The sequence below is a fragment of the Schistocerca cancellata genome, chromosome 4 (genome assembly GCF_023864275.1).
Source record: "Schistocerca cancellata isolate TAMUIC-IGC-003103 chromosome 4, iqSchCanc2.1, whole genome shotgun sequence".
Taxonomy (NCBI): domain Eukaryota; kingdom Metazoa; phylum Arthropoda; class Insecta; order Orthoptera; family Acrididae; genus Schistocerca; species Schistocerca cancellata.
The window spans coordinates 143216008-143228287 of record NC_064629.1 but is presented as its reverse complement, the minus strand read 5'-3'; the positions used below and the strand labels follow the sequence as shown (position 1 = coordinate 143228287).

Here is a 12280-nt window from a genome sequence, read left to right as displayed (position 1 = left end):
AGCACTACTTGAATTCCTCTGCAGTTGTGACCACCTTCACCAGAAGTGTGAGATTTTGTTGGCTTCTGTCCTGTTCAGATTCATGATGTGGCATAGGATCAAAACATTTTGTAGGAATGATTGTGTCACTTCCCCATAATGTTGGCCCCTGTTCTTAAATAGAGCTTTTGTTAAGTGGATTTGCTGCTGCTTGCCACCAAATATTTTCTTCAGTTCAGCCTAGAATTTGCCCAAGCTATTCAGCTTGTCCTCATTGCTCTTGAGCTGCTGCTAGGCCATGCCATTCAAGTAGAAATACACATTTACCAAATACATTATTTCATCCCTCCTGTTGCATCTGACAACTCAGTTGAATCCTTTCAGCCATTTTGTCAGGTCTTGAGCAGCATCTCTAAAAAAATATGATGGATGTGTGAAGTTCAGTTGACTTAATGATGGCAAGGACCCCATTGCATGAATATACGGATGACATTAAAGATGTACTCCTTGTCTTATGATTCCTGTCCATGTAGGCAACAGGTTTTGTGCTACCTAATTGGGGCCACAGTGATACAGATGTTTTGAAGTGCAATTCATATAATAATCACACTAAAGTCCTAATCCAAAAGCTCAGTTGTTAATGAAATACAATTTTTACCACTGAGAGCACATTGATTAACAATACCAGTGCACAGTCAGAACAGAACTGATCTCCTGGATGGAGAATACAGTTATTTTAATAAACACTGATTAGTCGGGAAAGCTTGTATTTATACAACCTTCAAATATTCCAGACCAACATTACAAACATAAGATATTTCAAGAACTTCCCACAAATACCAAATATGAGATAACAAACATTTGTTTATGGTCTGATTTGAAACAGGGACTCGCAGAATGCCAGCCATGACACTGACCACTACACCACACTCAGGAATTGTGGCTATTACACTGTTTGATAGTCTAACCACAGAAATTAAGCACCTTATCAACACAGTAATGTTTTTAAATGAATATTAAACTTCCTTCCTCTTGACAAATCCTTAAATATCACAAAAATGTAATTTAATAAAAGTATGTGTTCAATTACATATCTATAAATTGAGCCATCTGAGCATATCATATTGGCCAAAGCAAATCTTTAATTTACCTGCATACTATTCACATATCACAGACTCACTCAAATTTTATCAAAGGAGTAGTGTTGCTGGGAGGGAGGGTAGTGCAGTGAGTTCAAGTTTTCCACAGCTCAAAGATGTTGAGGGGATGACACTTTTGCCCATTAACAAAGTAAACAGACATATCAAAATTTGTCAAGGATAGTTATGGAACCATACTCACGAATGAGTTCAACATTGCTGAGAGATGGAAACAATACTTCAGGGAGCTCCTCAACTGTGATGAACCTAAAGATCTGTTTGAATTTCAACCTCCTGACATGGTGGATTTAGATTATATGCCACCTACACTGGAGGAAATAAAGAATCACATAATGGAGCTAAAGAAGACCAATATCCAGGAAAAGATGGAGTACTGGCTGAAGGAATTCAAGGAGGTGGGGAGAGGCTCCACAAGAGAATTTACCAACCACTTAAGAAGATCTGGACTGTGGAAGAAATTACAGAAGACTACACAGCCCTGTACACCAGAAAGGCTACACCAGCTACAGAGGAACCACCCTCCAGAACAGCTGCTATAACATTTTGTTCAACTCTATACTGGATAGAATCCAACTGTTGGCAGAATGAGTGATTAGCAAATATGAGTGAAGTTCCAGAAAGGGCCATTCAACTGTGGACAGCATCGACATTATGTGATAAAAAGTATCTGGACACTTGGCTGAAAATGACTTACAAGTTTGTGGTGCCCTCCATCGGTAATGCTGGAATTCAATATGGTGTTGGCCCACCCTTAGCCTTGATGACAGCTTTCACACTTGTAGGCATACGTTCAATCAGGTGCTGGATTGTTTCTTGGGGAATGGCAGCCCGTTCTTCACGGAGTGCTGCACTGAAGAGACTTATCAATGTCGGTCAGAAAGGACTGGCACAAAGACAGCATTCCAAAACATCCCAAAGGTGTTCTATAGGATTCAGATCAGGGCTCTGTGCAGGCCAGTCCATTACAGGGATGTTATTGTCGAGTAACCACTACACCACAGGCCATGCATTATGAACAGGTGCCCAATTGTGTTGAAAGATGCAATCGCCATCCCTTGATTGCTCTTCAACAGTGGGAAGCAAGAAGGTGCTTAAAACATCAATATAGGCCTGTGCTGTGATAGAGCCATGCAAAACAACAAGGGTTGCAAGCTCCCTCCATGAAAAACATGACCACTCCAGAACACCACTGCATCCAAATTTTACTGTTGGGACTACACATGCTGGCAGATGACATTCACGGGGCATTTGCCATACCCATACACTGCCATTGGATCACCACATTGTGTACCGTGATTCATAACTCCACACAACATTTTTCCACTGTTCAATCGTCCAATGTTTACGCTCCTTACGCCAAGTGAGGTGTCATTTGGCATTTACTGGTGTGATGTGTGGCTTATGAGCAGCTACTCAACCATGAAATCCAAGTTTTCTCACCTCCTGCCTAACTGTCATAGTACTTGCAGTGGATCCTGATGCAGTTTGGAGTTCCTGTGTGATGGTCTTGATAGATGTCTGCCTATTACACATTACGACTCTCTTCAACTGTTGGCAGTCTCTGTCAGTCAATAGATGAGCTCAGCTTGTACTCTTTTGTGCTGCACATTTCCCTTCAAGTTTCCACTTCACTATCACATTGGAAACAGTGGACCAAGGGATGTTTAAGCATATGAAAATCTCATGTACAGATGTATGACACAAGTGATGACCATGTTAGAAGTCTGAGTTCCGTGGAGCACCACATTCTGCTCTCTCACAATGTCTAATGACTACTGAGGTCGCTCATGTGGAGTACCTGGCAGTAGGTGGCAGCACAATGCACCTAATATGAAAAGCAAATGTTTTTGGGGGTGTCCAGATACTTTTGATCATAGTGTATGTACTGTGACAGCTCACAAGAAAGATGTGGGAATATGGTGAAGAATTCATGTGCTCTGCATACACCATGACAGCCTCATGAATTGCACAAAGTTTGGAATACTCAAAAAACTTGTCAGCCTAGTTCAAGTTTCTCTCTCTGATATAAAAGGTGAAGTGAAGCTTTGGAACCAGGTCATGGAAAGCTTTAACATAAACCCAGGATTGAGACAAAGCAGATGGTGTATCATTAATGTTGTTCAAACTGTCGCTCAATGAGTTAAAGAGGAAGGCTTTCCATAAGAATTTGAAAAGGACAAGGTAGAGGGTGAGAACATCAAACATCTCACATTTGTAGATGATGCTGCCCTGTTGTCCAGATCCAAGGAAGAACTGATAATGGCGAGTGACTGTGTGGTAGCAGCAGTGAGCAATTTGGCTACATTGTGAATGAATTAAAGACCAAGTATCTGGTGAAGAGCAGGACTTGTGCCTATTCAAGAGACCAGTTTAGCCTCTGATAGCAGGAACCCAATCCTACAATAGTTTTCATAAGACTAAATATCTGTGGCTGATCTTTACAGCAAACACAAGGTGTGAGGCAGAAACCAAAGAGAGGTTTGAAGCTGCAAACCAATTCTATTTCAGTCTGAATCATTTTTAAATGGCACACAGTCTCTCAAGAAATTTCACACACTAGCTGTACAAAACAACACTGATCCAACCCATAAAGCTATATGACATCAAAACTCAAAGTGTCCAGTAAAAGACTTAACTTCTTGAGCAGAAAATCTTAAGGAAGATCTATGGTCTGGTTCAATATGAGATCACTGGGGAATCAAGGATCTAGCATAATCATGACTTGGATGAGATCTACAACAGACAAAACATTGGAGGACGATGACAACAAAACAGTGTTTATGGGCAGGGCATGTTGCACGGGTGGATAAAATCAGTGACCTTCGAAATCCATGGATTTTACTCCCTGCACAAGAAGACTATTAGACAGATGAAAGAAAAGAAGGAGAGATGGAATCCATGCGGACTTGCTGCAGATTGGCATAGAGGGTGAGTGGTGACAGAAAGCAGGAAATAAAATCCAGTGGAAGAGAGCCTTGTAGTTATGTGTGGCCCACTGTGCCTGATTGCATAAAGTGTGTAAGTACCAGGTGATCAAAAAGTCAGTATAAATTTGAAAACTTGATAAACCACGGAATAATGTAGATAGAGAGTAAAAACTGACACACATTTGGCATTTACAAATGTCTGCTTGTGTCTGTATATGCGGATGGATATGGGTGTGTGTGCGCGCGCGAGTGTATACCTGTCCTTTTTTCCCCCTAAGGTAAGTCTTTCCACTCCCGGGATTGGAATGACTCCTTACCCTCTCCCTTAAAACCCAAATCCTTTCGTCTTTCCCTCTCCTTCTCTATTTCCTGACGAGGCAACCATTGGTTGTGAAAGCTAGAATTTTGTGTGTATGTTTGTGTGTGTCTATCGACCTGCCAGCGCTTTTGTTTGGTAAGTCTCATCATCTTTCTTTTTAGATATATTTTTCCCACGTGGAATGTTTCCCTCTATTATATATATATATATATATATATATATATGTGTGTGTGTGTGTGTGTGTGTGTGTGTGTGTGTGTGTGTGTGTGTGTGTGTGTGTGTGTGTGTGTGTGTGGAGCAGTGTTGACTCACTGTCACTATGATCTTTTAGTTTGAGGTACTCACATCACTTGTTCTGTGTATCGCTTATGTTGCACCTTCTGTATGATTCTTTTGTCTCATTACGTGTGGAGTCACAAGAGGCTTATTTGGGTTATTGCTCAGAGGGTTATGAATAAAGTAATATTTGTGTTACTTGCATCAGTTTGTTTTTTACTTGATTACTACAGGTTTTGTCTGGTCCCTTCAATCCCACAAACCAACCAACCAACCAACTACATGAATAGTGACACGTTTGGCGTGGTTTCCGCATGTGAAAATGTGAAAAATGTGTTCTTTTATAATAAATATGATAAATTACCTGGCATTTATGAGGAACACTAGCATAGAAACCATCATGTAAACCATCACATTTGAAGTCCAGTTCATCTGGCACACGGTCGTAGAATGGGTAGTCTGTTAAATTATAGCCATTGAGTTCACGGGGAAGGTTCGGATCATGGATGTAGTCGATCTGAGGGATGCCTGTTAGAGGTGAGCGTGTACTTCCATTAACTGGTGGTTCTGTTGATTCCCCTTCCTGCACCTGCCAAAAGAAAAAATGTTAAGTATAACATAAACAAAAATAAATTCTATCTTAAACTGATAAATTTGTTTCAGGCTTATATTAAAAAAAGTGCAGTAAACTAAAATTATAAAAAATATATATATTGATAATATATTTAAAATATTCATTTAATATTTAATCTTATTTTTTATAAGGACTCACAAGATAAACTATTTAGGTTGTATCAGGTTGTGTGGGTAGAGGGAGAGAGAGGTGGGTGGCAGAAAGACAGGTTGGAGATGGATAGCTAGTGGTTTGGAGGGATGCAGCAGGTTTGCTGGCTAGGACTGTGGGAAGGCAGGGGCACGGGTTGGACAGGTGAGACATGGGTACTGGATCTGGTATGCTGTAGCACACAATGAAGATAATATGAAGGAGTGGATTAGCAAATGGAGGCTAGACAGGGGAAGATGAAACTGTTTGGTGTTGGGTGTGGGGACAGTGGGTTATTGGATACTGAGGGCAAGAGGGTTACAGGAGGAAAGGATGTGCTGCAATTATTACTCCCATGTTCTTTGTTGAGAAAAGCTGATGCTGGAGGAAACGTTCCAGATGGCCTGCATTGTGAAGCAGCCATTGATCTTGAGCATGATGTGCTCAATTATATCTTGTGCTGCTGTGTGGTCAACATTTTTCTTGGTGATAGTTTGGCAGTGTCCATTCATTGTGGTGGACAGTTGGCTGATTGTAATACCAACATAAAAAGCTGTACAGTGATTGCAGGTGGTAGGTGATATTGCTGCTTTCACAGGTGGTGCCACCTCTGGTGGGATAGGATAAGCCTGCGATAGAACTGGAATAGGAAGTAGGTTGATTGGGCAGGTATTTCATCTGTCACCCCATCCACACCAAAAAATTGCTCCCCTACAGCATGGCTACCCCTGGATGGTGTACCTGCAACTACAGGAACCACATTGCCAACTATGCTGAAGGTCTCACGAGGGCCACCACAGACAGGTACTACCTAGATTTCCTGTTCCATATTCCCACAAATCTCTAATCCTCCCACCACCCTCAAAAATCAACTACAACAAAGGAGTGCTATCCTCATCACCCAGTGTCACCTGGCACTGGAACAACTGAACCATATTCTTGACCAGGGCTTTGATTATTATCATCATGTCCAAAAATAAGGCATATCCTAAACAAGATCCTTCCCACCCCTCCTAATGTGGTATTCCATCACCCACCCAATCTACACAGCACCTTGGTCCATCCCTATGTCACTCCAACTTCCAACCCCTGTCACAGCAGCTCTATCCCTGTGGAAGAGAAAGATGCAATACCTACATAATCCACCAATCCAGCACTGTCCACTCCAGTCCTGTCCGAGACATTAGACGCACAGCCACCTTTGAAAACAGCCATGTCATCTACCATCTCTGACCCAATCACTGTACAGCTTTTAATGTCAGTATGAGAACCAACCATCTCTCCATCAGAATGAATGGCCAATGCCAAACTGTGGTCACAGGTTTGTTTCACTCACAGGAAAGCATCAAGGAAATGCTGAAAAATCCACTGTGGCATTTACATGAAGACAGATTAAAATTATCTCACAAAAGTCTAGATATAAAATTTCAAGAACGAGAGTTAAGTGAAAAGCCTGTTTACATAATTTCAAGGACCAGTATTAACAGAAGAGACTAGAGATATTCTTTAGCCCCTATGAATATCACTGATCAAGGGACTATGCAGGCTAAAGTAAATTAACCACAGCATGCACAGAGTTGTTTAAGCAGTCATTCAACTCACTCTCCATATGGTATTGTAATGGGAAGAAAACCGAACATGTGGTACAATGCTAAGTGTTATAGCCCTGTACATGACACTCTGATATCTGCTGCAGCACCAGGATGCTGGTTCACAGTGACAGTTCAGATATTCCACGAACAGTATCTGCATGGGCCAGCCCCAGAGGCCACATATGGTGAACACCATAACTTGTGCACACACACAGCATCTACCACACCATCTAGCAGAGCCCTCCTCTATACAAGCAAAGTGCAGTAGACACTCGTCTGTATACTGTGTTCACACTTATTGCCAGCAACTGCATGTATCAGTACCTTGATAGTGTCTATATTTGTTTCTATGTTCTCAACTGTTGTTTGCTTGTAAGTGGGAGAAGAATAAACTTTGTGGTTCATTGTGAGCATGCTGTTGATTGTTTCTTACAGAGTGATACAATTGGTGACAAGTGTGGTGCTCACTTCTGCTTGCTCAGTCTATTTGGTTGTTCCTTCAGTTCTTGTGTCCATGGAGGATGTGCTCCAATCCCTCCTTGAGCAGCACCAGGCTCTTACAGCTGCTATCACGAACTTGTTGCTCACATTGATTATGCACGCTTCCATCCCTTGGCATGCCCGCCACTCCTCCTTTCTTACGCTGATGCATCCAAATACTGAGTGTCTTACAAGAAGCGTCTTCAGGAACACTTCATTGCTTTTTGTGTCAATAATGAAAACATGAGAAAGGCTTTGCTCTATTCTTGGATTTCTCCTCAGAACTTCCAATTGTTGTGCCAGTTAATCCCACTCCAGGAACTTGTGTCACTTGTTTGACTAAAAGTGTAAATAGTTGCTAAATCACCACTGTAAACACATTCATGTCATTGCAGCATGTTTAGAGTTCTATTGTTGTCATAAACAGCCTCAACAGTCCTTCCATTGATAATACCATCATTGGTTGGCATGATGCTGGGGGGGGGGGGGGGGGGGGGGATGACATGGCAGCAGCACAAACACAGCCTCTGCACTGCACTGGACAATGATGTGGCAAATAACAACAACAGCAGCAACGGCAGTGCTCTGCACTTCCATCTTGCCCAGTACTGTTTCATGCAACATGAAAGGGCTGCTTGCCCTAAGCACTGGGCAACTTAAAGTAATTGTAGGAAAAAAGAGCGTATAGTGCCTGTGTGTCATTCCCAACCCCCTCCTGCAAACATGGACATGGATGTTAACTGTATGTCTCCAATGCTTATGAATCATAACACACTGTTTATCAAAGTGCAAGTCATGGGGGAAAAAAAGTGCTCAGACTACAAGCAGGCACAGACACAGCTGTGACTTTACTGAACTCACATACTTATGTGGATTTAGGATCTCTGGCATTATCTCCAGTTACTCGATGTTTTGTGGGTTGCAACAAGCAGCATATTCCAATTTTGGCTTGCATTATGTATAAATCTGTGGTTCAGTCCTTCACTTTTTTAGTAGTGGATCATGCTGGCAAGGCAAATTTGTTCAGTCTTGATGCTTTCAATGGTTTGCTTTTTCCATCTTAGATACGGTGCATCTCATTTCCAACCAGGTCCTTACCAGCAGTTAGATTCTCTGTGTTCCAAGTTCTTGTCTCTCTTCGCAGAGTGGTTAGGGCGTGCTACTAATTTTGCAACCCATATTACCTTCAAACCTACAGCGCAGGTGCACTTTTTCCATGTGTGCTCTATTCCAGTGGTTGTGCATCATCAAGTGAAATCAGAATTGGACAAACCTATTACATTGAGTGTGTGGTCTACTTCCCTCAGGATTGTTAGAAAAACTTACTGGTCAGCTTCGTCTCAGTGGTGACCTTTAAGTTTCAGTTAACACTCAATCTATCATTGCCACCTACCCTTTGCCCCATCCAGACAAGTTATTGGCTAAACTCGCACCAGAGGCCCATCTCTCCCCCCCCCCCCCCCCCCCAAAAAAAAAAAAAAAATTACAGTTTCCATTCAATGAAGATTCTAAACTTCTCCTTATGATTAACATGGTATTTTGATTTCACCTTTTGTTCAGAGTGGCTAGTACCCTGATGACAGAATTGAAATGCAATTTGACCAATTCACACTTTTTTCTGCCATCCATTGTTTATTTGGGGTTTGAGGTTTCTCAGAATGATGTTATGCCTTTATGTCATCATGTTGCCATAGTCACAGCTTTGCCTCACATTATAAATGTCAGATAACTCCAAATATTTTTAGTTAAAAATTGCTTACTATCACTAATTTATTCTGGGTGCAGCCACATTGGCTCATCCGCTCCACACCCACAAGAATGTTCCTTTTTAGTGTTTATCAGCCTGACAGTGGACATTCACACTTTTGAAACCTAAATTACATTCTACTTCTTGTATGGCTGCTTTCTATCCTGGTCACCACTTGGTTTTGGCTACAGACACCTCTCAGTGTGGACTTGGGACTGTTCTCACACATTTATTTGAGGATGGTTCCTCATGCCCAATAGCTTACATGTTAAAAATGCTCAACTCTGATCAGCAGTGCTACTCTGAAGTTGAAAAGGAAGTGCTTGCTATTGTCTATGCCAATGGTAGTTGACCTGTCACTGCCACCCAATAGTGGGCATTCCAGCTTTCATACAGTATGTGTTTTTAAGAGATTTCATAAAATTTTGACAACGTATTCCCGGTGGGGTCGGGAATTTTTCCTGCCTCGAGAAGACTGAGAAGACTGGGTGTTGTTGTGTTGTCTTCATCATCATCATTCATCCCCATTATGGTCAGAGGAAGGCAATGGCTTTAATGTGTTGTTCCTTTGCTTTAGAAAGTTACTTCTCTACTTTATAAATTATTGGTGTCTTCTTGTATGGGTCATAGTTGCAACTCATTACTGACCAGAAGCTCTTTGTTTCATTATTTAATCCTTCTGCTTCATTGCCCAACAAAGCATATCGCCTCCAGCTTTGGACCTTGGTTCTGTCTTGCTACAGCTATAAAATACATTTTCAAATTACTGCACAGCATGCCAATGTCAATGCACTGTCTTCATTTCCAATGGGACTGGATCCTACTTTTGATCAGCATGAACTCCTTTGTTTACACTTAAGATTTGAGGCACAATATACAATGGAAGAGCTTCCTATTACAAGCTCCTGGTTCACAGAAGCTGTCACTGCTAATCCAGGTTTGCGTCAAGTTATTCACCTCATTCAGCCTTCCCTCATTAAGCTGTAGAGGCCTCCAGATAAGTCTTCAGGTCCTTTGTGTAACTACTTTGCCCCATCACTGCTGTACAGTATTTTATGATTTTGTTCTCTTAGCTGGAGGCAGGCTGCCACCTAGGGTTGTGATTCTGGGCACCCTATGACTGTATATGCTCCAGCTCCTACATCAAGGATATTGGGGGAAGGGGGGCGGGTCTTTCATACCAAATTATTGGTCCATTGGCATGTGTTTTGGTCTGGCATCAATGATGACATTGTACATCTTGTCACAGCCTGTCCTCACTGTGCTACCCAACAGGTGGTGCTACGAGTGACACTCTCTCCATGGCCCACACCACAGTGTCCAAGGGAACATGTCTGTGTTGTTTTTGCAAGACACTTCCTAAATTCTTATTGGTTTTTAGTTGTTGATGCTTTCTCCAAATTTCCATATATTGTCCACTGTCCTTCAATGTCAGCTGTAGCTATAATTCAAGCCCTCTCCACAATTTTTTTCTGTTGAAGGATCACCTTACACTCCTTTGATGAAAGAGTGTCCACAGTTTGGCTCTCAGGCCTTCCACAACTTCTGTGTGTGTTAAGGCATTTGCTACATGACTGCTCCTCCTTTCCACCTGCAATCTAACAGCAAGGTGGAACATCTCATCCACACATTCAAGATTCAAATGAAGAAGTATGTCATGGACCCCTCCATGGATGACACTTTGACATGCTTCTTGAGTACCTACAGGTTTGTTCTGGTGGTAGAATGTACTCTGGCCTTGGATGCTGTGTGATCACCAGCTACGAACTCTCCTGCATCTGCTCATGCTGCCCTGCCAACACTGCTCCATCATCATGGTTTGAAACTGTCTTCACAGTCTTGACTTGGGATGCTCAATCACTCACTGAAGTGGATGCAAGCCATAGTCCACAGCTGCTGAGGATTCTGCCTCCATATGGTACACCCCAGTGATGGGGTGGTGGTGCACCACCACAACCAGCTGCACCTTCCCACCATGGTGAGGGCTGTGGGTCCACCACCACTGCCACCCCTTTTTCTTCAGAGCCTGTGACATCTTCATGGAGCAACTCTGCTGCAAGGGTGGAACTGCCCTCGCTCTGGATGTCACTGCCTCCTGCCTCTTTTCTGGGGTTAGCCCCTAGCACCTACTGCCATGCCTTTGTGCAATTCTTCACTCCCACTGGCAAACCTGGCCAGCTAGACCAGCACCTTCTGATCCTACAACACCAGTGTCCCTGGTGACCGAGTGGCCAGCTCCTTCACCGACAGCACAATCCACCTTGTCTAGGGGTCGGATGTCGAGATGCTACCAGTGCCGTCATCATCAGCATTTTCTTATGGTACTTAGCAGGCTAGTGGCCACTGCACATGTCCATGGTCACTCAACTTCCACCCCTACTCACTGATTCTGGCCCAGAACCTCCTGCCACTGCTATCATCAGCTGTGGTGTCTGCTGCAGAGGGCATGGGTGTTTCAACATTCACCTCAACACCCGCATTGGTGAAGCATCCTTTCCCCAAGGGGGGAGGGGTGCTGTAACCCTGTATGTAATACTTGGACACACAATGCAGCACCAGATCACTGGCAAACTACACTCCTAATATTCTGCCAATAGCACACGTGACTTGTGCAGATCTACATCTACATCTACATCTACATTTATACTCCGCAAGCCACCCAACGGTGTGTGGCGGAGGGCACTTTACGTGCCACTGTCATTATCTCCCTTTCCTGTTCCAATCGCGTATGGTTCGCGGGAAGAACGACTGTCTGAAAGCTTCTGTGCGCGCTCTAATCTCTCTAATTTTACATTCGTGATCTCCTCGGGAGGTATAAGTAGGGGGAAGCAATATATTCGATACCTCATCCAGAAACGCACCCTCTCGAAACCTGGCGAGCAAGCTACACCGCGATGCAGAGCGCCTCTCTTGCAGAGTCTGCCACTTGAGTTTGTTAAACATCTCCGTAACGCTATCACGCTTACCAAATAACCCTGTGACGAAACGCGCCGCTCTTCTTTGGATCTTCTCTATCTCCTCCGTCAACCCGATCTGG

At 43.0% G+C, this 12280-nt stretch overlaps 1 protein-coding gene across 1 annotated transcript in view; it reads right to left on the bottom strand.

Moving 5' to 3' along the window:
• The window catches only part of LOC126184618 (serine/arginine repetitive matrix protein 1-like), a 321358-nt gene that overhangs the window by 27909 nt on the left and 281169 nt on the right, over positions 1-12280 (bottom strand). The window contains exon 4 of the mRNA XM_049927078.1: positions 5026-5250. Within this exon, the coding sequence (XP_049783035.1) occupies positions 5026-5250 (225 nt within the window). The remainder of the gene's footprint in view (positions 1-5025; positions 5251-12280) is intronic.